This window comes from Nipponia nippon, unplaced genomic scaffold (genome assembly GCF_047370975.1).
Source record: "Nipponia nippon isolate SJK-2023a ecotype South Korea unplaced genomic scaffold, ASM4737097v1 scaffold_10, whole genome shotgun sequence".
Lineage (NCBI taxonomy): Eukaryota > Metazoa > Chordata > Aves > Pelecaniformes > Threskiornithidae > Nipponia > Nipponia nippon.
The window spans coordinates 4,887,761-4,914,079 of record NW_028262291.1 but is presented as its reverse complement, the minus strand read 5'-3'; the positions used below and the strand labels follow the sequence as shown (position 1 = coordinate 4,914,079).

Here is a 26,319-nt window from a genome sequence, read left to right as displayed (position 1 = left end):
GTCAAAAAGATTATTGGCTCCCATTACCTTCCTTTATAGGAAGTTTTATGTAAAATGGTTCTCCTGTTCTATTTCTAGCAAAGTTCCTCTGTGTGTGTTGTACTTTAGGACCTATCACGCTCCTCACATCTAAGAGCTTAACACAATCGTCTCAAAGAAAATGAGGTCTCCAGGCACTGACAAATTTCAAATGGCAAACACAGTTTGCACAAATTCTGACCAAACTTGTTGAAGAATTCATGTATTTCATAGAACTGTAAGGAGCCATTAGTAAAAGCTGTTTTCTGTGACAAAGTTGTCTTCTCTCTCTCTGTTAACGTCTATAAATCTCTGCTGTATTGATAACAAATGAAACCCATGGTAGTTGTTAACTGGACAATGTAAAATCTCTCTCTTTTTTTTTTTTTTTTTAAGTACTTCTTCAAGTACTCAGACTGGTCCATATTCATGATTTCTCCATTCTCTGCAGTGTACTTCCACGCAGATGAGAGCTGAACCTCTAATACAGAAACGGTATTGCATGGAAAAGAAACATAATAAACAAGCAAATCAGAACAAAATCCCAGTATTTTCCAAAAGAAGTCTTTCATGCTTTTTTAACATATCTTAATGGCAAGGCAGCCTGACAAACACTGCCATGGTGAGCCCTAAGCAGCAGCAGAATGGAGAGAACTATTTTTCAAAAACATGAAGGAACCATTCTGCAACACAACTGGGTCTCCATGGAGCTTGTACTTGGAGTTATTTCATGTTTCAGAAAGACTTCAGACACAGAGACATATGTGATAGAGAACCTATTACTTCTGTAAGTAACATTTCGTAACTGTTAATTATTCTTGCTAATAACAAGCCATGTCTTGCTTATAGTTTGAATTTTTCTAGTCCAAACTGTCAAACATCCACTAGACTTTTTTCCCTGCAAGACTAAAACAGAAGACTCCCATAGACCAAGTAATATTTTAGCGTCCTCTTGAATAAACTGAATAGTTTGAGCTTCTCATCTCTCTCACTGAATAATGCTTTCTGCATCTTGGTGATACCCACTGTTCTTTTCTGAACCCTTTCCACTTTATCTTTCTAATAAGTCTTTTTACATACAGAATTACTATTCTCTTCCTACCTCTATCAGATGTAATTATAGCTTATGCCCTCAAAACAGCATTTGTCCTCTTACCAAAACACAAGCTCCCAAAGCATTGTCATAATTTCCTATTCTCCATCTACCTTTAGCCCTTTTTCAATCTTCTAGAGTCTCACTGTGATCCACCTTTTTATTTCTGTATGTGATCTGGTGTCTAGATTTCATGCATGCAATGCTCAGAATTTACTGATATTTGATTATGCTATCTCCAAAAGGGTCTTTTAAATGTTGTGCTGCCATGCTTATTCTGTGAAGAGAGGACTGAAGAATAAAAAAAGGTAATTTTTTCCATAGTTGGAAAAGCATGGCAATTTTCCTTTCCATAGCATGGCAAGTCAATAGCAATCCTCTGTTGAACTCTCCTCCCGATTCCAACATGCTTTATTGTCATAGAGATGCTAAAAATTGTGTGATAATGCTTAAAACTATCCAAATTGCTGGAGAATGAATCAGTTACTAAGTACAGGCAATCACTGATTATTTCACTCTGGCCTCTGAAAGAATTATGAAGGACTCTACTAAAAAATTCATCCTGTAGACTGAGAAGTAATCAAAATGTCACTGATACTGATCCTGTCACTCATTAATACGTTTCTCTCCATACACAGCTTTGTTCCTCCTCTGTTGAAAGATTTGATTTAGAAAGGAAAATCCTGCATAACTAAGTTAATGACCACAAACATGTTTTTCAGATGCACAGTATAATTTTAAGGTGTGCTTCTGGAACAGATTATTGAAAGATACTTGGCTGTCTAACTCCCCCCACTGAAAACATCAGTAGTTTGGCATCTAAACACCTTTAAGAAAATCTAATCTGGACTTTTAGTCCTGCCGCTCCGTATTTCAAAATCGTTTGAAGAGAATAATTCTGCCTGAAATTAATGACAATTTAGGCTGCATTTTCACAGACATGCAGGTGTTCAGTGTGCAAAGTTGTATCTACAGAAAATGTTGCCATTATTCAGTTTTGTCCGATGCTGTGCTGCCTTTTGAATAGATACCATTCAAGACCTAGGATTTTTTCACTTTTGCCTGCTCACCTGTAGCCCTTCTCTAACTGCCTCCAGAAGATATGGGATGATGGAGTAGTTCCACAAGTCAGTAAACCAAACTCTAGAACCATCCACATCTATCGGACAGGAGAGGAAGAGCCGTGGACCTGGAAAGGGAAATTCAGGTATTACACTTAAATCATGATATGCTTCAAAATAGGATCAAACAACAACTCCCAGTTCTCTGGACAAAGAAGCCAAGGATGAGAGAACACTAATAGCTATCTTGTGAAGTGCTCTTTCTGAGAGCTCAAAAATCCTCTGAATCAACTTGAAAAACTATAGCCTTCAAGGTGAAAACAATTAACCAGATTTCATAACACAGTTTGTATCCAGGACTTAAAAAGAAGTCCTTTTTTCTTAGAAAAAGTGGGGAAAAAAAAAAGTTTAGAAACTTCTTGTACAGTTTGCCCCAGAGTACACTGCCATCTAAAAGTAGGGTTTTAAAGAGACCTTTTTTACCTGATATAGCACTAGGAAGCGTACAAGGATGCACCTGACATACAAGGAAATAAAATACGTACATTTACATATGCCTGGGCATATGGGCAGAGCACTTACCAATAGTAACATCAGATGAGCTGTGAGCCTCCAAGAATTTGTTCAGATGTTGCCAGACCTTTGGAATCCAATCAATAATTTTAACCAGCTCTGCATTTCTCATCCTGCCACTGATCTCTGTTTCAATTAATTTTCTTCTCAAGAAACGGCCAAGAAAGCCTTTGACCGGCTCAGTGTGGTTAGCACATAGCACCCATCTATGGCAGAACAGCAGAAATGTCCATTATTTCTCTTCCATGCTACTGAACATACCTATTCTGGGCTAAATTCCTTATTTCTAGATGATGATCAGGATCACAATGGGTTATCCCAGCCACATGTTTTTAGCAAAAATTATTTTGGAATGATGAGTTCACTAGATGAAACAATTTGTATTGTGCATTGTTTCAGCTTATTTCTCATGCAGTATCTGCTTTGCCTATTATCTTATATAAAATCTGTTAGAGGATCAAGTATCTTAACAATTCTCTAAAACGTAAAATTTTAGGAACCGCAGTTACTTTAATAACAGCATCATAACAAAGCTGCACATGTTAGGGCAGCAACTAGTAGTGAATGGTATTTCTCTCTCAGTTTGCTATTTCAGCTGATAAGAACAATTTCAGATGACTCAGTAGCCATTACTCCTTTGCCAGCCCACAAACGTAAATAAGAAACATGAATAAACAGTACCTGAAATTATGGTGAAGTTGAAGATTAGGTGTTGAGGAGGTGGCTTGGTTCATTGTGCCAATAATATATGGACTATTAAAAAAAAAAATCAAGCAAATCATACTTTTAAATTTTGAAAAACAACTTTTTAGTAAGATCTCAACATTAAAAAAGGTTATTCAAACATCTTTTGTCAAAGAAGGTTTTTGTAGTTACTTATAACCAAATTCTCTACTGAGAATCTGACTTCTGAGAACATCAAATTCTGAAAGCAAAACAGAAATCTCAAAGCAGGAACTTTCACTAAAAATGGGGTTTTAGTATTGAAGATCTACTGCATGAAGTGAATGCAAATTACCCAAACCCTCTACTACTTTTTTATTACTGACTTCAGAGGAATTGAGCATTTTATGAAGGAAAAAGCTTCTGAAGCCCTGTCCATAATATGGACGGTCTGGCCATCTTGGTCCACTTTAGAGTTGTTTTGTGACTACATTTCGCAACAGCAGTGGTCTGACTGCAGTATTGAAATTTGGAATGCGTTCTGATATTATTTCTTTACCATTTGTGGTACTTGCAGTTTAGAAGTCCATTAAAGATCTCTCCTAGGGAGCTAACATGATGCAAATTATCCAAAATGATTACAAGTGGCATATCCACAGCGTTATTTTCACTGTTACACTGGTCTGCTAGGTTGGACAGGTACTGGCGGAGTTCCTGCAATGCATATATAAAGAAAAGAAAAAAAAATAAAGAGAGTTTTCATCATATTCCTTGAAAAGCCAGTTAAGATAAATAAGCTACTGGCTTTGTCATGAAATCTAAAGCAAAAGAGCCTGCCACCCTACAAATGAACACATTTTCTGTGAGAAAACAGAAGAATATAGGTTTCTTTCTCTTTTGTAGGTTATGCTGAAGATTCGAAGACTACATCAGAAATCCTGTGTGAGATAAGGGCCTAAAAGGGGGGTAAAATGTTCTTGTTTGGTTTGCATTTTTTCATTCATGTTGTCCTAATCTGACACTCAGAGGTCTGAAATGTATTTTTCTTTCTTTTCGGGAACTTGTTCAACTCTCCATACACCAAACCAAACTCTGCACCCCAGCTTGGTTTGTTGTATCTTTTTGCAATTGTGTGCCTACTGAAATACAGCCAATAAAATTAATCTGGAATAAAGCATCCCTCGGCAGAGCCCAAATTTGGATGCCTTTGGTAACGCCGGGAAAGAAGGACGAGCTTGCGGGGCTGCTGCCGGGTGACTGGGTGCGGTTGAAATGCTCTCAGCAGCTTTAAAGCAGTTATTCCATAGCATGTCTCAAATTATACCAGTGGCCTACAACCACAATTTCAACCATCCCCTTCCTCCAGAGGAAAATGCGCCTAAGGCCATCAAATATACAGCTTTTTTTTTTTTCTTCTTTAATCTAGACATTCACTGGAGGTATATTCAGCAAAACCAGCAGCACATAAAAAAGCAGAGACATGCCTTACCGGCATAGGAATGTGCCTGAACAACAGTCACTCCAAACCCAGCATATGCAGATTACAACTGCCGATACTTGCAGCTGCAGAAACTCTTGACAGCCTAGAGATGCATTTGAGGGTTTTTGGAAAAATGCCCACATGCAACAGGGATTGCTTAAGTTGCTGGGAATTTTATGCAGGTGTTTAACTTCCTCAGCAATTTTCAGGCTCCTAACCACTTGAAAATCGTGACACCTTTAAGTGTTTAAATATACACCTGGAAGCTTGCTATTTCAGGCCCGTAACCAGATGAACCTGCAGTTCTGAAAAACTTAAATATTATTCCCTTCAGGATGAACATCACGCTTTAAAGAGAAAGATAAGTTTAAAAATCAATTTTTGATGGATGAATAATGGAGAAGTCTCTCATTTTTGATATATGGTAGTGCAAAAAAAATTGTGCAAAGATGATTTCCATTTCCTTACCTTACTGGATTTATGGTCCACATTGAAGGTTGCAATAATGCCATCGGCCAACTCCCTGCCCTCTCTAAGGACCATATACTCAGACAGACGATTTGCTAGGTATGTTTTACCAGTTCCACTGGGGCCAGATAAGATAATCCGTCTATGTTCCATCAGGAGAGAGACATAACGCTGCAGTATAGGCTTTGGGATCAGCGATTCAAACACCAGACCGTCCAAACTGTTCTCACAGATACCTGCAACAGGAAAAAATTCCTCATTTAGAGGGATTCCCAATTTTTGTCCAAATTACCTGCATTTTTAAAGTTTGGTTTGTTTTTTTTTTTCTTTTTTTACTAAGTAGTTGTAATGCTGGAAAGCAATCCCGTTAGTGGAGTTTGAAAAAATCAAGATTAGTTGAAATGACTAGATAGTCAAACTGGAGAACTGAAAAATGTGATTTGGTGAATGTACTTGGGTCCAGTAATAGAAGGAGAAAACCCCAAAATAACACGTAGAAACAACAGGTTTAGATCTGACCTGACCAAGCTGTTTCTAACTTCAGCGATAAATCCCTTCCCCACTCTGGTATCTCCCGTGGTCAAGGGGAACACATATAAAGCTGGTAAAACAAGTGCAGAAGTGACCTATGGGCTTTGCCTGGATCCTGCTTCACCTCTCCCAGTTTTCAAAGTACTCAGCTGCACCCTGCAGCATCTACAGCACTATCAAAGTTGCCATACAAATGATGCCAGGCCACATTTTTCACACATAAACCATCCATTTTGCAGTATTTCGCCATGTACGGTATGCATTCATCCAGAATTTACCTGTTTACTTTTGAATCACTAGACAAAAAAAACCCCAGCTGTCATCGACTCCCCCTACTTTCCCAAACGCTTGTAATTAAACTCCTTCTCTGTATGCTGATAGTTATCTCTTCTAACATAAAACTCCTACTGATAAGCATTTACGCAATGTCAGCAGTCACTTTAGGCAGAATTGGCTCAGGGAAAATACACAGTGCTTCAAAATAAACAACAGAAAAGGAAGCTGGCAGGTCACGCACAGAAATGTTTGCACCTCAGTGCTTACTTGGAATATTAAATATTTATATAGGCAGCTTTATATCTCAAAGGTATATGTAAGTGATCTTCCATAAATTGATTAAATACATTTCTGTTTTATTGAAAACTGTTATCACATATGAACCTTCAAAGCACAAGTCAAGCCAATGCAAGTTAAATATAAAATCAGATCGCAGCTTTACAGATGCGGCTAGACTTTAAGCAATATTTCAGTTGGGATTTATTATTGGACTATGTATTCTAAGTAAGCAGAATACCCTGGGTTCACATCAAGCCTCAGTAAATGGAGATATTTCATGGCTTATTTTGTCTTCTTGCCCACTGATTTGCTACCCAAGGTAATTGATTTTTTACACTAATATTAAAACATCAAACTACTTTCAGTCAAATGCCACAGCCAAGTTTCAAAGCTGAGCTGCAGAGTGTGTGGCAATGCTCTCAAATACTCTACCACCTGATCTGTATGCAGATCTGTGTGAGATTTCACTGGTGTGACTTCAAGCAAACTGATGTACATTCAAAATGCAGTGGTTGAGGATTTTTTTCCCTCAAATCTACTTTCATAGTATAGTTTTCACATAAAAATGGTTCTCTGAGTAACCGTATGAAAAATATAAGCATTAAATTCTTATCAGTATGATATGATGAAATTGTTGAGAATTCTGAAAACCATACATTTTGAAAAAATCCAGATTTTAAGGTGTCCCATGAATTCTGGGATCCCTCCTCACTGGGCCTAAGGAGGGACTCTTCAGCGAGACCAATCAAGCAAGTTAAATCAAGATTTTTTTTTTACTCTGCATGAAGGAAATAACAACTATAGCTGTTACAAAGAGGTAATGAAATTCTGAGGCTTTATTCATTTGGAAGGTACTTTGCTGCTCAAACAACTCCATTACGTCCCTTGTGGTGTGAGGTCTTCTCCAGGACAACTCCAGGCATCAGTTCAAGATATGCAGAGAAAACTGCTGTATGTGTAATTATTCCTACTGTTAAAGGTTGAAAATTTGCTGAATTTAGAGACTTAGCATACCCTAAGTGCTCTCTTTATCAAATGAAAATAGAAGGACAAGTAAATAAAAGGTAGGGCCAGGGAAAAGAAACACAATAAAAAGTTTCTACTCCTCTGAGTTTCTTGACACAGCAAGCTTTGATAGAACTGTAATTAGTGAGAACTACAACAGACAGGTCAAGAGTAATTACCTTTGATGGTAACTGAAATAGTGTTGTTTTCTCCAACTAGATAGCCACAGGGCAACAGCTCAGGTGTCTCTGCGCTATTAGTGCGTTTGATTTCTCCAATGCTGTAGCCCAGAACACTGTCTGAATTCAGTCCCAGCTGGCTCACGGGATCCACGTGAATGATATACTCCTACAGGGAAAAAAAGGGACATGAAAAGTTAGGCAGCACTGAAGTCTCTGTGACTTTGTTCCACGCTATAATAGTAATAATCACAGCAAGTTAAATATTGCTTGGTATCATCAAAATCTAAGAGGAGAATTCAAGCACACCGCAAACTTTACTCACTAACCTTGAACAACCGTCTCACAACCCCATCCAGAACATCCCATTTGGTCTTGCCACTGACTCCAATGCAGCCTATGAGGAAGGTGCGAGGCCTCGAATCCTAAACACATAGAAATGTGAATTTAAGTTAATAAATAAATCCTAACTGTCAGACAAGTGTGTTTAATGTAATTATTTTTTTCCCCTTTTTATTTATTTATTTATTTATTTATTTATGGTGCCTCTTTACCACTCTATATGGTGAATTCTGAACGCTATAGGAAATCCTTCTTTTCTACTAAACATTTTCTACAGTGCTGGAGTCACAATCTAAAGGATACTTAAGTGGTGCTGATGTTAAGTAAAACCTATTTATTAATCAATCCATCACCAATTAAAAAACCTCTGAGAGGATTACAGCTTAGCAAAAAGACAGAAACACTCTTAGGAAAATTCTAGGCAGAAAAGTTCATGGCACGTTCATTTTTCCATGACTTCCCAATCAAATATGTTGCATTTGCAAGGTTTATCCTATTCACTTCTAGAAATGCTGCCATGGACATAGAAACCTATACATATATATATATATAGTTATATATAGAGAGAGGTTTTCATATATATGTAAATATAACAACTTGTGTGTTATGTTTGGTATATCACAACACTTCAGTGGATAATTTTGTTTCTGATTTCTAAAGCAGACTAAAAACCCAGAATGCACCTCAATTTTCTGTTCTTCTATAGCTGTGAAACATTCAATGAAGAAAAACTAATTTCTATCATAAGACTTCAACTAAAACATAAGGAATCATTTCCACGTGGCAACTTTACTAACTGTGAGCACAGTGGAGTCCAATAGAATTAGCAATATAGTTTTGCTGTTCATTTGCTTATCCAGGGCTGTAATTTATTAATGCAAAATTCGTATTTAATGGAAATATCTGCTGAGTCAATTCTATTTCTGATTATTCAAATTTTTGTCATGTCCCCTCCCTTACAAAAGACATGAAATTATTTCTTAAATACACTTTTACAGGGACTCATAATGTGAGATAGCAAGGTCAGTGCTTGGTAAAGATTGTATAGTACATTCATGCATGTATTACACACATGAGGTGGGCTGCAATTTTACAATATCTGAAATTTATTTGGGTATTTAGGATTCTTTGAATTACTCGAGAATGGAGATCATCTGAAAGATGTCATTCAAAATGGGAAACTTGTGCCAGAGAGGACAACTTGAACGATAAGATCTCCCAGCTTGGATCCTTTATGTTCTTGTGGAATATCGATGCTTAGAGCATTTCGGTGCCCCTTCTATCTATGCTCTGGATTGGTTCCATTGTTAATTAGAATTTTATTGAAAAGTTTAACAGAAAGGCCCAAGAGCTTTGTGCAGCTTTTAACATATCAGTCTTAAACAGATGCTATCCCAAGGTGCAGACTAGTCTGCTAACCTCCTTGATGCTGAAAGAGTGGCCTGGTTTTTCAGAGATACTACTGAAAGGCTTAAACTGTGATGTTATCACCTACACCACTGACACATCATCTAGTCTAGCAGTCCTGTGTTACCGACATGCTTCATGGCCAGTGCTGATGGCACCAACAAGAAACTGTAAAATCAAAAGCTATTGCAGGTGAGTCCATGAGGCAACCTGAACTGGCGGTGTTGGCTCTCAGCAGTTCCAAGGACGTGGGGGCTTAGTGCCTTGGCTATCACTAGTGATACACCAATGAACTACTTTGCAGAGAAAACTTTAAAAAAGTCTTTTGCAAATAAAAGCCTCCAAAACAAATTGGATTTGAATCCTCTGCCCCATTCCAAAGTCACTTATATTTCAAAGCTGGGGATGAACCACAACTTACCTCCTTCCATTTCATCTCATCCTGAAAGCTGACAACTATTTTGACGTGCCTGCCTCCTTCTTTCCGGGCAGAGCCATCACCAGTGTCATCTAACAGCATGTCTGTGAACAGAAAACATCGACAGCTTCACAGCTGTATCTTAATAACACTGAAGACCCTTCTGGTTTATGCCAACATGTCTGTTGTAGTCAAACACAACACATCTGGGCTTCACATGCCCAGAGGTAAAACATAAGAACCAGGTTTACTGACTTCCCTACCAAATACCAGCATCACTCTTAAAAAGTAAAGGACATTGAAAATTATTAGTCAGTTACTCTGTATTTTCCTTCCTATGACATGTCCTCTGGCAAACGTACACCATTAAATGGCTTTAACCATGACTCTTCACAGCTGAGGTCATAATTGGACAACTCCGATCTAGGGCGTAGCAGAGCTATGACGACATTTTAAAAGAAGGCTTTACGCCAGCTCCTGACATATTTCCACACCTCAACTGTTAATAATTTTCATGCTTTCATTTTTCCATGGCTAACCAAACCAAATCTTCCAAGTGCAGGATAAAACCTGCCCACCGCCTTTCTCATTAAACTCACCGAGACTGGTTGACTCCGTGAGGTTCAAACTGTGTTGAGAGAGACCCACTGAATGTCTTGGGGAGGATGAAATGGAAACCTGAGACTGAGCCCTGCTACAGCTGCCGTGGTTTTCAGATTTCAGCCGATCGTTTTCTGCCTTTAATTTTTCAATCTCGCTCTTGAAAAGACAAGTCAGGAGTTAGAAGGCACAGTGAAAACGTACACTTAAAAGAGAGCAACATAAGTAACTTCAGAATACATACTAGCTTAGCAGAAATGCCATTTTCATAATATTTTAATTTATTTTAATAAATTAATGATTTTAATTACTACAATGTCCCTTCCATGAAGCTTGTCAAAGTATCTTAGAAAACATAAATGTGTGGGAATTTACTAAACACTGAAATGCAGCTACTTTAAGTCAGAGAGCACAGGAACATTTTAAGAGGTTGCTGACAGTCAATGATCTCCCCGTAGCTTTCTAGGGTTGAATCAGTTACAGCTGCAGAGTTGAGGGCAGCACAATTCCTGTGTTCAAGCTGACTTTTAATGAAGGTACAAGGTTTAACATTGGCACAAAGCTAGACATAACTTTTAGTAAGCATTCAAAAACTTCAAATTTACCTTCTTTCATATCTTTACTGTGTGGGAGGTTGGCCAATCTTTAACACAACACCACAGACTGCAGTATTTGGGGCAGTTATTTCTTACCTGCATTCTGTTCATTGCCTCCCGAAGCTGGTCAAGCTGATGAGCGGAGCTAAGGGCTTCTAGACGAATATCAGTCAACTTCATCTCCTTGTCTCTTAGCTCATTTCGTAACTGCATGACCGTTTCAGCTTCACTGTCAGTGCATTCAGAAATACTGGAGAAGATTGAAAAATAGACATTGAACGAGACCATTTGTTACCTTTTTTGTTACTCCATCATTTATTAGTAAAGGAGGAAAAAAACCCTTTTATTCTGCAGGAAGCAGGCAACAGTTTTGGCTTATTGGATTAATGATACCATAAATCTGATATTAAATAGGTCATGGAAACATTAGAGACTAGTGAAATAAGTATGTCTGAGGGTTATTTTTCTTTAATCAGCATCTGAAAAAGAATTCTGGAAGTGACCTACAAGTGACTAAGACTTGGATAGTCTTCATTTTTTTCATTGTAGTTGCTGTAAAGGAAAACTTCTAAAGCCAAAATCTAAATAAATTAAGGGGGTGCAGGCAGTAACAGCAGTTGGTTGGAGATTGATGAGTTTACAGACAGATTTAAAGCTCACCAGGTGTGCACAGCTGGGTTTCCCTGAACTGTTCTGGAGGGCTTTAGAACTCTACACCTACTGAAGCGTGATAAATTCCTGCTCGCTTTAAAGCACTCATGCTTAAAAAATTTTTGGTGGCGTTTTTCTTCCCTCCTCCCACAAAAAAAGGATTCTGGGTAAGTAACATTTCAGCACATTTGTAAGTGTATCTATATGAAGATCAACTACACAGCTGCATGCATTGAGAGAGATTTAATTTAAAATGTTTCTCCCTAAATCAGGTTAATGAGAGATGTTTTCCCCACCAAGAAGCCAATAAGCCAAAATACACAAGTTTTCCTTGTGCTCTAGCTTCCCTCAGTTTGCATATTTACTCTTTTCTCACGTTTAGCCTTTTGGCTTTCACTTCAAGATGAGACATATGCACATAGCATTTTGACTGATGACAGAAGGGATCATCATTTGACAATTTTCTGGCCTTAGATTTCTAACGCACAAATTTGCTGTAGTCACCACAAACTCACTGAGTTAGCCTCGAGAGACTGGAGAAGCTTTAAAAAAAATCACAGGGGATCATCTTCTGCTACTAACATTTCATTGTTATTATATGGCTGGAAACTATTGCTATTGTTTTCACCTCTTCATGTGAAAACAAGCGATGGGCAAAACTTCAAGTCTGGGTAGTTACTCAAATGTATTTGATCCGAAATCAGGCTGGAAGCTTTGCATGACATCTACAAGGTCGTAAGGCTGTCAGGTAATCCTATGTTTCACAATACTGCCTCGTACAACTTTCTGTACTTATTTATCCTACTCAAGTGATGAAGCTACTGAGTAGAACGAACAGAAAATCTGTTTTACAAAGTTTTCCGAGCACATTCCAAAACGTGAGTTTAGACTCAAAACAGCGTGGTAATGCAATTATTTAACTTTATTTCACAGGTGGCCAAAATGAAGAATCAAGATTGCCTGTGGCCTTCCCATGAACACAAAATGAGTTAAGCAGCAGGGCAGAAGTCCTGACTTTAAAATCTACATCTCATTCTCATACACACACAAGCAGACGGGTATGGTTTGGTCCTGCAGATGAGCCTATACAATAGCCTGCTACTACCCAAAGAACACATTTGCTTCTCACTCCTCTTCCCCAGCCTGCTCCCGGCTGTGCTGCTGTCATGTCCGCTTGCTTATGCCAGCTCTGGCACTCTGATGAGTCTGATCAGACCCCTGAGCTAAGCCAACTCAGCCATCTGGGGAAAAAACCTGTTCACGGTTCCGTCAAATTATTTTTCACATAATTTAGCGTGTTGCATTGGCTCAGTGGAGTTGTCCGGGAAGTAGCAGAGCCAGTGCAAGGGAAGGACATGGCACAGGTGGCTGGGGAGGTACAGAAGGAGTGAGGAGCGGATCTTCTCCATTCATCAGGCACAAGCCATTAGATGAGTTCAGCTGTTTCATGCTGTTTGATTTCCAATAAATCCAGTAAACCTTTATCTGAATTTGTCAACTTAATTGGCAACTCATCATTACAGTTAGTACAATATGTGCTGTCTTTATCCAACAGAGAAAACAAAATCCCAGAGTTGGCCTGGCTTCTTTCATTAACAGCAAGAGATCCAATTAATTCTGCACTCCAATGTCACCCTGGTTATAAATACTCTTCATACTCAATATGTATTCTCTGCTGAGAGAGCACCCCAATGAAATATTAAATTATACTACAGTAACAATGCAATGATTTTGGCTTCCTGGACACTAATGCAAAGGTACTGGGTTGGGAATCAGCTTACGTATCTTTAATTCCCTGAATATATAAATTCAACTTTTCTGTTCTCTGCCTGTAATCTTCTTCGACTACAGAGCATTCAAAATAGGCTGTAGTTGAAAGTGTGATCTTCGCTCATTCTTTTGCCAGTATGACAGGGTTAAGGATTGTACCCAAAACACTTAAAAAACCACAGCCCCGCTCTGGGAGATAATAGAAGTGATGCTTGGGAGTAGGACTGAGCAGTGGCAACAGACCAGCCCTGATCTACAGGACAATCCTGTCTGGCCCACTGTGTCTTCTGCTGTGGCCTCACGGTGAACCGCTGGTTTTAGCAGTGCATGGAACTGAACAGCTGTCAGACTCCTGGAGCGCTTATACAGATGTGCAGATTCTTAGACAGAGGAACCACAGGGGAAAGGATGGTGTAGGGTACGTCTTGCCTCTGCTAGTTTCTGTAAAGTGGCCTAGACATGTCCTGTAAAGCTAGCATGGAAAACACTGGATCTCTCCAAAGCATGATATTTCTCTTTTCTTCTACCAGTGCAGCAAGATGTCTTCCACTCCATTTTCTATTTAAAAATTTAAAAATCACTTACAGAGAATTGGAATGGGAAGCTCTCAGCAATGGCGTTGAAACAGTGGAGTTATGGTGGGGTAGCTTTGGTGAAGAAGGCAATGAAGAATCAGTCATCTCCTCAATATCTGAATGAGAAGATGCTGACTTGGGAGATTTCTTTTTACCAAAAGCTTGCTTGAAGGAGCTGCGTAACTGAAAAAACAAGACCACAACAGTAGGCACATTAGTAAGAATGAAACCAGGCAAAAAAAGCCACAGAGTAAAAACTGTAACATGCAAATACACGAAATGATACAGCCATACTCGCATATATTTTAATACGGGTAAAAAAGAATAAAAAAGCTTAATTAATAAGGTCAATGGGACTGGATATCAATGCCTCCTAGTTTTAAGATAACTATTTTATAGCAAATTCTGTTCAGTGCAACAAGCTTTACAGCGATGTTGTAACGACTTGCAGCTATAATGTAATGTGGCTCAGACAAGGTTAATGATGCTGAAATGGTTAGTGATGTAAATGGACGGGTTAGCTTTGTATCTCATAGTTTAAAGTAGGTCTTCCTTACCTCATTGACCTGCCGGAAGAAGTGCAAGCAAAAGGAAGTGGGGGAAGGAAAAAAGACATGTTTTAACAGATAAAGCCAGTGATAAGGAAAGCTTTGGATTTCTAAGACAAACATGACCAATAATCAACAAAGACCAACAGTTACTTTAAAACTGGAACCCTGTGTTTTCCAAAACCAGGTGTTTCAAACAACATACAGTCATTTTTTTGCATTACTTGAGGGAGACACCAGATGCAAATCTCTTAACTATTTAAATCATATTTTCACCTTAGCGACAGAATGTTTTGGCTAACAGCCAAGTTAATATTGTGTTTTTCCTTGCAGGAATGGGTATTCCACCAGATGAAAAGACTGAACCTTCTCTACCTACCTGCCACTAAAATAACCTTTTTTAATGTGACTGCCATTTTCCAAACAACAAAAAGAATGAATATTCATGTGATTAAACTGATGTTATCCCAAAGTTACAGTTCAACTGTTAGTGTTCAAGAAGCGTTTGGACAACGCTCTTAGATATATGGTGTAACTTTTAGGATGCCCTGTGTAGAGTCAGGGTTTGCACTTGATGATCCTCATGGGTCGCTTCCAACTCGGGACACTCTATGAACACCATTTAACGCTATCGCAAATTACATGTTGTAAAAAGGCCGGCTTAATGTGAGCTGCAAGTTATTTTAAAACTAGACAAAAGACTCCTACAGTGAGAAATGTTGAAAATCTGGTGTTTCAGCTCTGAATGGACAGCTGTGTTGTTTCTATATATAACAAAAAGATCTTGGCTGAGAACTTCCGCAGTCTTTGTAGAATAAACAATGTGTGAATCAGACTCGACTTATATATTTTTCTCAGTAAATTACTGCTTTAATTTCCAATCTTCATTTTACAGCAATGATGTACTCAATTTTAATAACAACATAAAAATACTGTCCTGTTTCTTTTACTTCATGAAAACTTTATTTATTTCTCTTTATAATAAGGAGATGTTTCCTTAACCTTCTTTAAAAATAGTCATCCCATGAATGAGAAGTGTAGGCTGATGTAGGATAATATCTACTAGGTTACAATAACAAAGAGTAGAAGCTAAAGGAAAAATTTTAAAAATGTTTATCTTAACTAAGGCTTAACGACTACAACAGGTTTGTGTCACAATTGTTTCCATTCAACCAATTATTTAAGGGGCAGAGTGAAAATACTGCTCTTATGAAGGAGCTCACAAGATATCAAAATGAAACCACTGGGATAAGAGCGAAATAAAACCCACGAACCTGCTCAGGAAGCTGTTTCTTACAGGTCAGGAGTTTCATACACATTTCTGAGAGGATATTGTGCAAATACAAATCAAGCTGTAACCAGCTCAAACCACATTTTGTATCTGTACACTCAAAAGATCCAGGGAGATTTAAATTCAGTGGGAAGGAAGGGGTGGATTGCTTTACTGGCTACAATAAAGGATCTAGGGACTTTAGTCCAAACTACAATCAGACTAGGTCACTAAGGCAGTTATGGTCTAATTGAAAATGGAGTTTAATAGAATGTACCTTTCCTCCAGTACAGGGTACCTTGTACAGAGTACATGATGAGCAAGGAAGGAAAAATGGGAAATGACAGGTAAGTATTGCAAAATCTTGCAAAATAAATGTCCATTCCAGTAAACTTTAAAAAATTGGTATTTTTTTTTTGTTGTAGAACTCCACGGTAATGTTCAAAACAGAGTTCTTAAAGTGCTTAACATGTTCGCTTAAAAGAAAGCCCTACGAGCCAAAAAGGAAAAAAAAAAAAGTAAGAATGATCTCTCATTGTGGATTTGCTTTACTTTAATGACAGACACCGAGTTTTCCCTAAGGGGCTGGACATCTTATTACTTTTAGCCAGAACTGATCTTTGACAGCTATTTCTAATTTAAGACTGGCCTTTTGGCTGTCAAGCTAAAATTCAATCCTAGGCAGAGTCAACACACGCATATACATCACCTATGACTCAATTAAGCCTTCAAAAGAGAGTTTACACAGGATTTAGACAGTGCACAGTCCTTGTGCTGACCTGTTGCATGAGGGGAGGAAGGAGGAGCTGAGCGGCTAGATTTCACCGTGCATGTTCTGACAATTTTATATAAACCTCACACAATCTGTTAAAATACACTCACCCAGTTCTTCCTCTTCTTTTTCTTTGAATCACTCTCTATGTTGCTTCCCACGCTGGAGTGACTGGTAGCACTGTTAATACTGGAGACGCTATCTGAAGAGTGCTGCCTTCGGATCCGCAGGTCTGCGGGTTGAGCAGCTCCAGGTCCTGAATACAAATGGAGGCGGTGTCAAAATTATTTAAGAAATTTGATATAAGTGTAAATTACTGGCATAAATAAGAGAAGTGAGATAAGACAGGAGTGTATTCAGACTTCATACTGGAAATTACTGAAAACACCAAAGAAAAAGCCAAGTGCCTGACAGCTCTGAAATGGGGATCTCTGCTGCTTCACATCAGTGTCTAGATGGGTGAATTACTAAATGTTTACAGTAAATTCAGTGAGCTCACACTGAAGGTGGAAAAGCTTTGTTAAAATGCCCTCTTATGTGCCTGACACATCCATTTACTTCTATAGAATTGACCGCACTATTTACACAGATACCCATTTGAAGTTCCCACATGATACCAAAACAAGGAACTAGAGCACGGTCATGAGACAAAGCTGATCTCTGATGGTTACATCAGATATTACCAAGAGTTCTAAAGTCTCATGAGCACCACACAGTCGCTAAACGTAGCACTTGCTTCTCACCTTTGCAGTTGAGCTCAGGTGTGTTGATGACTCCATTGATGGCAGCCTGGGCAGCAGCGTTTTGCTTCTTCAGTAGTTCAATAGTCTTCCTTAATTCGTTCAGTTCTGAGTCCTTGAATAAGAAAAAAAAATGGTGATACACTGGAAAATGCAGATGGCATCTAACTGCTCCAAAAGAAGCCACATTTCAATGCGAGTATTGGTAGTTAATAGAGAATTTATGGAATATATACCTACAAGGAGATGAAAATGAGGTTTGGTTTACCTGGGGAAGCACACCCTCAATAGGCTGTAAAATAGCTTGGTTATTACGATACAAAAAAAAAATGTACATGCTCTGTAATACAGAAATAATGTATATTCAAGCATACTGTCCAAAAACCCTGCGTTGCCTGTCTTGCAAGGATTTTTCTTGGTGATTCGCTTGAACGTGCACATGTGGATGCATTGGGAAGAATTTTATTACAAAAATATGCAATACTGAAGACTTGTGTCGAAAGCAACAATCTATAGGAATAACCCGATCAGTTGTCACAACATTCCAGTAAGGAAGATGAGTATTTTATACAAAATTTTTATTACACTTTACTTCATCACCACAATTGAGGAAACTAAGGCAAACGGCGTATGTGATTTCCCCCCCGCCCCAACTACAAAAGAAGCACGAGCAACAATGCTGGAAACAGAAATTAAGACTTCCCCAAACACTTCTCAAGCTTGCCTTTTGTTCTGCTGTCATTGTCAGGCTCTGCAGTCTGATCGTCATGTTCCCCAGGCTCTGCTCAAATGCTGCCACCAGGTGAGCCTGAAAGTTAAACCATACAGAAGTAGTTTGTTCTCTCCCCCCAAAACAAGACTATTTCTGCAGGTATTTAAATGGACCACCTCCTGCATTGCATTGTTTGTTGGGTAAATGGTAAGAAAAAAACAACACTGATTAGAAAAGGTCACATGAGTAGAACATACGTTGTGAAAACGTTTGCAAATTATCAGGAACAATTTAATTGTGGAAAATTAGAGATGCCGAAGGTAACACACCAATTTCAGAATTTTAGAAAACGACAGCCCTTTCGTACACAACTACTACTAGCAGCGCACTATGAAACGATGCAGTTTTCGGCTATAAACCATGCCCTGCTTGGCAGCCGCTGCTACCAAACACTTTAGAAAACACAGACGTAGGAGTAACGCTGTGACCTGGCACATCAGTAGGATATTTCCTGATGGTGGCTCCTCAGCCAGCTGCTACGTCCACTTCTCTGATACCGTGATTTCAATAGCCACGACAGTTACCTCAGACAGACTCTAACAGAACAGCAAAGCAGAATTTTTTTTCCGGTTTGGAATTCTCATTTATTCTGTAAAATGTGCAGTCCTACATCCAGCATACATCTGGGAACAAAACCACCTTCTGGGTCCCGAGGAGTTAAGGTCCTTTGAAGAGCCACATCTCAGACTAATCCTGTTCATGTACTTTTAAGCTGCTTCGATTTTGTGATAAACAGAAAACACATTTTGCCACTTTGCTGAAACAGAAAGACATGTTAGATTCTTTTTTTTTTTTTTTTTTTAAATGTCTCATAGATTACATAACTGAGGCTTTTAAGGGATGCTTTAGGGCATACACCTTGTCACCTGAAAGCATTCCTGATACCAAAAAGGTGTGGAGGGGTGTCCCTGGTTATCTAGCCACGTCCCCAGGCTATTGCAAGCAATGACGTGTAAAGACCTCCTGTCGCAAAATGTAGAGAGATTCGAAACATCTCCTGCTGTTCATTTTTGAAATCACACTTAATCTTTGACTTTTTATGTGGGCCATTATTAACGTGTAAAAGGTTACTTAGTCATAGTTTTCAGGTACCCTCAAGTAGTTAAGTAGTTCGCTCTTGCCACAGAGCTTTTCACAAAAAGTTTAAATCTTTTTCCAGACAGTACTAAAAAACCCCAAACATCACTCCTAAGTTTCAGAAGGATACCTTAAAATGTAAAATAAAATAGAAAACAGGAACTAAAATATAAAGCAAGTTTTTAGATAGAGGAAGGTCAGGCAGAAACTTCCCTCCAACTAGATCACTATTTTCTTTGTGGATATTTAAGGCGAAAAGACACTGAAGTCACAGAGGTGGACGTTCGCACTGTGCTCCCCAACGGGAGAAGTCCGAAAGCCAAGTCGGTCAGTTCAGTCCAGAGATGCTCTCCCTGCAGAGAGGGATAAGGATGGAGACAGGACTACGGCAGCATTGCGGCCAGTCTGCCAGGTGCTTTATCAGCCGATATACCTGCATTGAAGTCAAAGGCTTCCCTAATATCGGAGTGCACCTTGCTTGCAACCAAGGTCCACGTGCTAAATATCATCCAAAACTTCCTGGTGCTGGGCCAATTACCCTTTTTTCATTTCCAATGAAGCACTGAGAACCCAATGTCGACTATATTAAGGACATCAGCTAAGATTTGAAAATGACTGAGAAGTAAAAGGAAGGAAAGTAGCTTGAGAAGACAGAAAGAAACTTGATGAAAGGGTACTATGTTTCCAGTGCCATGATATGGCATTGTTTTTTAGATATACGTGTATATCTATTGATCTATTTATAGATAAATATCTATATCTAGATATCTAAATATCTATTTATAGATATACATGTGTATCTATATGTACATCTATATGCAGTTGCATATGCAGTGGAACACAGGCATAGTTCAATATATTTTTGTCTCATTAGCCATAATCATCTACACTAACCATAGCAAATAATAATTTATTTCTCTATTAAAAATAATTCTATACACACAATGACAAGTAAAATTGTGCAAAATCTTTCCAAGCGGAAAAGGGCATTCTCTCACCTAAATATATACAGAATAGCAAAACCTTTCACTGAGCTATTCCAGACCTATTCATCAGCAGCACACAGCTGACTTATCCTAAATAACTGTTCTCACATTCACAAAGAAAACAAACATGAGCAGTACAATAACAGGGGGACGTGCATCTCTCATTCCCATCAGCCCCTATGAAAATAAGCAGAGCTGAGACTGTGAGAAAATAGCAAAAAGTAATTTAAACCCTCACACTACACATGTTTGAAAATCTAAGTATTTATTTTAAAAACACAAGACTGCAAAGTTTCTGTTGGGGAGGATGAACAGGGAATAACAAAACTGATATTCAGGAATCCTAAGCAATACTTTGCAAAAGCAAAAAATAAAAACCCTTTATTTTTTGACCTGAACCTTAAGAAAAAGTTGCTCTTTCAAAACCAGATCAGGCACCTTTAAATTATTCCCATCTGGAACCTGTTCAGTGGGCTATGGAAAATAGTTATCTTCACTTCCGAGCTGGAGCAAAACCTTTTCAAAATTCTTGCCCCTGACGGCCTGGGAAGCATCAAAAGCTGCAGTGTGTATACAGGAAAATTCAGCAAAAAATTAATAAATTAAATAAACAGCTGAATTCAAATTGCCTAAGTTAAAAGCATTTTTTAAAAAAAATCTTGTGTAAAGGAAATGTCCATAAAGCAGTGTCCTAACAAACAGCATTTATTAGTCTTAACTTTTCTGGCAACAGACCTGGCCTTTTACATGCAAAAAGAGTATGTCCTCTGGAAAGAGGCAGCTAGAGAGTGAAAGAGAAGCCAGTTAGGGCAACATTTCTGCAGCAGACCATAGCTGATCTATGAACAAATAAGGGGCAGGTCAAAGTCTAAGAAGTTTAAATAGCATGAATAAAACCCCCCAAAATTTTAGCACAGTGAATGAAGAAAAAAAGGAATATTATCAAAATAAATGATGCTAACTTTTTTTTTGGGGGGGTGGGGGGTGGAACCCCAAAACAACAACAACAAAAAACCAAATGACCCCAAACCAAACAAAAACGTACAGCAGCAGCATACGTTAAAAACTATTCTCCGCAAAGATAGTTGTAGTAACCACACACAAATTCTTGGGCAAATTAATGGCAGCTGGGGCAGGCACACAGTAGCCTGTGCTGCTACTCTTGGAGACAGGCTACTAAGTCTCGCATTGAGTAACAGCCTACTGAATCCCAACACCATATGAAGAAGAATGCAACAAAACTAAGGCAGAGCTAGATGAGTTGCATAGCTGACAAGTTCTTTCCTTGAAGGACACAAGCTGGGTTATTTAACAACATGATAAAAAAACGTATGCAAAAGAATCTGGTTCTTACTTTCTCACATGTAAAAGAAGCTTCTGGATGAAAACCTACTCATGTATCCAGTCCTCTTTGTATTTGGAAGGCAAATATAACATTAAATTTTTGGAAGATTTTTAAAATTTTTTCTCTTCCTCTTGGGAAAGTGACTGAGTGGTTACATGGAGTCAAAGCCCCTGACTTCTCTGTTAACTGTGTTCTTGGTTTTCCTTTCCCATTTTGCAAGCTGGATGAAGCACTGCAATGCCTGCAGCGAACACAACAGACTTCCCCTTGAATCCTTCTTGTGCTAGGTGTCACTGCTCTGATGAAAGCTGTCCTTTACTGTGCCAAGTTTCGTATTCCACCTATTCAGAGAGCTGATGGACAGGAACGTCCTCTTCAGTAGCATATGTTCTGATGTTTATTTATTCCCACAAACTAGGATGTCAATATGACCCAATCTGATGACTATTCATCTGTAGCTTATATACTCTGGAATTGCTTATTTTTCTAGCAAGCTTCTGTTTTGCAGATTTCTGCTATCTGTGACTACAGCACAGAACATATAAATAAACTTGCTCAGGGTCATACATAGTGTTGCCTCAGCACCTCCTGGCTTCCAAATCTTTTTTTTCCAAGTGTTTTACATCACTTACTCATCAAATTCCTCAGAGAAAACAAGCAGAAGTATTGCCCACAATGGTAAAAATCAGGTATGTCCACTCTGTAACCGTAAATTAGCTCTCAGAGCCCCTTATGCTACTGTTACCTGTCACACCATTACCCCACATCTTTATGCAATAGCAAAGTATAAAGCATTTCAATCCACATTTCCACCAATTTTTATTCCTACTGATTATAACCTTCATCCGTACCTCATCCCACCTAAATGAAAAAACAAGACACTATTTCTAAAAAAAGACACCGTCTTCAATGATTTTCTCAAAATCTGAAGATGGTTTACATATACGTAAAGCCAAATGAATATTATAATTCAGTATTTCAAGAAAGGCATACGACAATTCAGTAGGACAGAGGATGTTATTTTTGGAAAAGTCCCACATGCATGTAATTATTTTTTTAAACACATAGGTAATGTGAACCGAATGTTAGACACATGAAATCTTTTGGTCACTTAGAAAAACTGGGGTGGTAGTTGGTGCATTAAATGCATTCCCTGTTAGTGTTTGTTCTCCAGGTTGTACTCACATTGGCAGTCAACTGAGTTGTCAGAGCTGACACTTTTTCTTGGGATGCATCCAACTCTCTTCGTAGCTTGCGAATCTATATATTTTAAGAGAGCACTTTACTGCACCATAATACGGAGCGAAAATAGCAAGACACGAAATGCAGAGTGTCTTGACAGAACATTTATTCCTGTCAAACACTACACGCTCTTACCTCTGACTGGCACTTCTCTTCAGGCTATAAAATAAAAACGGAGGAAAATATGTGAGGATATTGCAACATAACCAGCCTAACAAATTTATCAAAATTTTCAGGGTTTTTTTGGCGTTTCAAAAACTCTAATGTGAATTCCTTATTTTGATTCCCACATCCATAGTCAATCTAAGGTAATCTCCTAATCTATTTACTCTTCAGGAAAAAGAAACCAGGCTGCTTGTACAGTACTTCTTCCTGCAGGAAGGAATTTGGGCTCCACTTGCCAGCCTGCCGACCAGTGCACCTCTGAGTCCGAACCGTGGAAGGGTGAAGTCCTGGCTCGATGCATAAGGGACTGCATGAGGCTCTGAAGAGCCAGGACTGTCACAGAACATGGCTGATCCTAGGCAATTCCCTTCCTCCCATGCTCAGCTCTCCATGGGACGGAGATCATGGTTTTGCATTCCAAAGTGATGTGAAAAAAAAAAATAAAAATTACTCCCACTTGGGTTCTGCCTAGGCACTGTGGTGATCAAGAACTGAGGACACACAACTAGTTATCTGAGGATGCAAAGTGGATGCACTGACCATCCATCGCGGTCTGCATGATAAAATTGTGGCTACTATGGCTTGTTTCTAACCAAAGTTATCAGCTAAAGAGAAGTATATGGTAGGAAGTTACACACTCCGCTGCCCTTATGTAAATATGCCCACTACCAGCCACCATGAAAATTATACCCATCAAACCACAGTATTAAGAGCCACTGGTGCTTGGGCAGCAAGCACATAAACCAGACGCTTAGCCAGCAGCCGCTGAGTACTCTCCTTGTGGCTCTCAGGGTTATCAACAACAGCCCAGAGGAAAAAGTCTGTTTTCCATCCTTCCAATACATTATCTGTTTTGGCTTCATATGGACCTTGCTTGAGGCAAGGTCAATAATGAAAGGCAGTCTTTTCAATTTATTGTCAAGGTCTTAAGGCCATGTTATGCATGTAGTTTCCTAACAGTGACACACGTATGTGAAATAACGCTAAACAACACTATGTTGGCTTGACAGACTTCATAGACAGTTATACATGATCTTCGAAGAGCAAGTTCTTCCACGTACTCTTGTATCACATATGCTCGCTTCAGCTGTGGATTTCTGGTAAGCGTGAAGGTGCATCGTACTTGCATAAGAATTTGAATTTGAAGATCCTGTTCGATTAGCATGTATTTCAGAAGTAATTATCCATTGTTTTTTAAAATGGTTGTGCTTTAAGAAACCCCCAAAACTGTGATCACTGCATGCCAGGAATACATGATCCACCTTTAATCTGGCTAGCTTGGATATTAACAGCAATGAAGCCACTGGGAATTAACCATCAGTGCCAAATACTTCTGTACAGTCTTGTGTGGGCTGGAGGCTGCTGTGTCCCTGGGTCGCTGCAGTTAACACCCCAGCTAGCTAAAGAAAAGCCAGGCAAGACAGGGTCTGCATGTTGCAGCCTCACCTCCCCACTACAGCACAGGTATAGTCTTAACTTACGAGGTCTTCCACAGTATATGTTTAAAATGGAAAAACCTTCATGACACTATTAGAAGAAAATAAGCAAATGCAACACGCATTTAAAAAACCCCTGTATTTTCAAACTCCAGTAAGCCGTATTTTAGGATCAGGTAACCTAAATGAATACATACTTCTGGAGAAAATATTACTGGCATAGTGAACAAATGGCTTCTTTAGGATTATTAAAATCTGTGCATTGAAAGGCTTACTCAAACTTCTTTAGTAGCAAATCCTTAATACAAGGCTGGAATGACTTTATTCAGCAAACTCTGTGGTGCTTTAGGTAATGAAGTCCAAATCTCCTCAGATCTACTGAGGTCCTTTGTAGCGAAACTTATTTAGTGTAGTTGTAAAATAGTGACTCAAAAAATAAATTGCTGCTTTTAGGCCATTAAAGTCTGTGTTTAATGAGGATACTGCTAAATATCCACAGACATCTTTATGAACATAAACATTTCTTTTGTAGCTAGCATTCAGAACACAATCAAATGAAAAGCGCTTTTTTCCCTCCTCCTTGAATGGCAAAAATAATTAGCACAATAAGACCAGTAAATTCAATGATTTTTATTAGTAAACCCAAATTGTTCATTTCATTATACTCACCGTCGAATAAATAGATGACGTACTGGATACCAAAGAGAGAGAAGAACCATGCACTAAAGGAAAGAAAATAAACACAATGACTATAAATACAGTAACCACAGAGTGGAATCATCATAGATCATCGACTGCCAACTACCAGTCGACTGAAGAAATACTTTCACTAATTTCATCATCCATCATAAACTTAATTATATTATTGCACCAATAATGTACAGTTTGAAGAATGCATGGCCAAGTAACACAATCCATAAACTTCGATTTGGTAAAGCTGTTTTAACAATTTAATAATACTTGTTTTTTGGGAAAATGAGGTGTGGTCAAGAAGATTAAAAAGAAAAGTTTCGATGCAGATTTGTTCAGAAATATATATTTCTCTGGACAGGTTATCTTAAGACTCTTGGAAAAGGACTTACTCAAGTTTAAAAACCAACAAATTAACTGAAATGCAGAAGAGATTACAAAAGTAAATCTGAGTACTTCATCTTCAGTTTTAGATGAGATTGAGGGGGCAGGTTGTTTTCTTTAAGCAGCAGACCAAGATGAAGATGTCCCGAGAAGACCACGATACCCATCTCTGGCATGTAACCAGATGCTCCAGGAGAAGATGTGGAGCACCCAGGGCAGAAACCACTGCCTAATTTTGGGGCTCCCAGTTGTCCTCTGAATGCAGCTGGATCTTCCTTCTGCTGACTACAAGGGAGCTGGATCATGGGCACCGCTGAGCTGAACATTGCCTATCCCTGTAGGGGTTTTTGGTCTTTCTTTAGAGCAATGACATTTCTTTAACAAGGCACAGTTTGTTCTCTCATAGAAAAACTACCAGAGGAAAACATGGTAACAAAACCTGTTCTGGAAAAGAATCCATTTCAAGCAGTTTTTGTACTTGAATATATATTCGGCAAAAGAGACATATACATTGATTCTCAAGATTGTTACCATCACCCTGACGTTAGGATTTATATATAACATAATTTTATTTTTGATTATGCTGTTAAAAAACCCTACCTGAAGCTATTCTTTCTGTTACCGAAACATGCAAAATTACCTCTCCTTTATTTTTATTTTTAGAAACAAAATATATTTAACTGAAACTTTTATTCAAACTTCAGGTAACTTCATACAAATCATATGAAATTGTGTTAAATTGCTTTTTCTTTCATCTAAATCCTCCAGCCAGAAAAAAAAGGTTAGAAAAGCTGCCATTTTGCTCTAATTACCTACTGCAATTCTACATTCATAATAAATGGGCTCTGCTTTCCCATTGACATTATATCCTAAGGCAAGGCTGGAAAAAGAAGTAAACAAAGTCTAA

The 26,319-nt window shown here is 38.5% G+C and overlaps 1 protein-coding gene across 3 annotated transcripts in view; it reads right to left on the bottom strand.

Moving 5' to 3' along the window:
* LOC104009496 (neuron navigator 2) overlaps positions 1 to 26,319 on the bottom strand; it is a 233,440-nt gene that overhangs the window by 7,940 nt on the left and 199,181 nt on the right. For all 3 annotated transcript variants that reach the window (XM_087742978.1, XM_087742988.1, XM_087742993.1), the window contains 17 exons: positions 25,008 to 25,060; positions 22,873 to 22,896; positions 22,681 to 22,755; positions 18,040 to 18,123; positions 17,319 to 17,430; positions 16,686 to 16,831; positions 13,996 to 14,168; positions 11,086 to 11,239; positions 10,393 to 10,552; positions 9,797 to 9,897; positions 7,956 to 8,051; positions 7,627 to 7,795; positions 5,357 to 5,592; positions 3,968 to 4,122; positions 3,427 to 3,498; positions 2,755 to 2,951; positions 2,182 to 2,300 (listed from right to left, as the gene is read on the bottom strand). In XM_087742978.1, the coding sequence (XP_087599104.1) occupies positions 2,182 to 2,300; positions 2,755 to 2,951; positions 3,427 to 3,498; positions 3,968 to 4,122; positions 5,357 to 5,592; positions 7,627 to 7,795; positions 7,956 to 8,051; positions 9,797 to 9,897; positions 10,393 to 10,552; positions 11,086 to 11,239; positions 13,996 to 14,168; positions 16,686 to 16,831; positions 17,319 to 17,430; positions 18,040 to 18,123; positions 22,681 to 22,755; positions 22,873 to 22,896; positions 25,008 to 25,060 (2,126 nt within the window). The remainder of the gene's footprint in view (positions 1 to 2,181; positions 2,301 to 2,754; positions 2,952 to 3,426; positions 3,499 to 3,967; positions 4,123 to 5,356; positions 5,593 to 7,626; positions 7,796 to 7,955; positions 8,052 to 9,796; positions 9,898 to 10,392; positions 10,553 to 11,085; positions 11,240 to 13,995; positions 14,169 to 16,685; positions 16,832 to 17,318; positions 17,431 to 18,039; positions 18,124 to 22,680; positions 22,756 to 22,872; positions 22,897 to 25,007; positions 25,061 to 26,319) is intronic.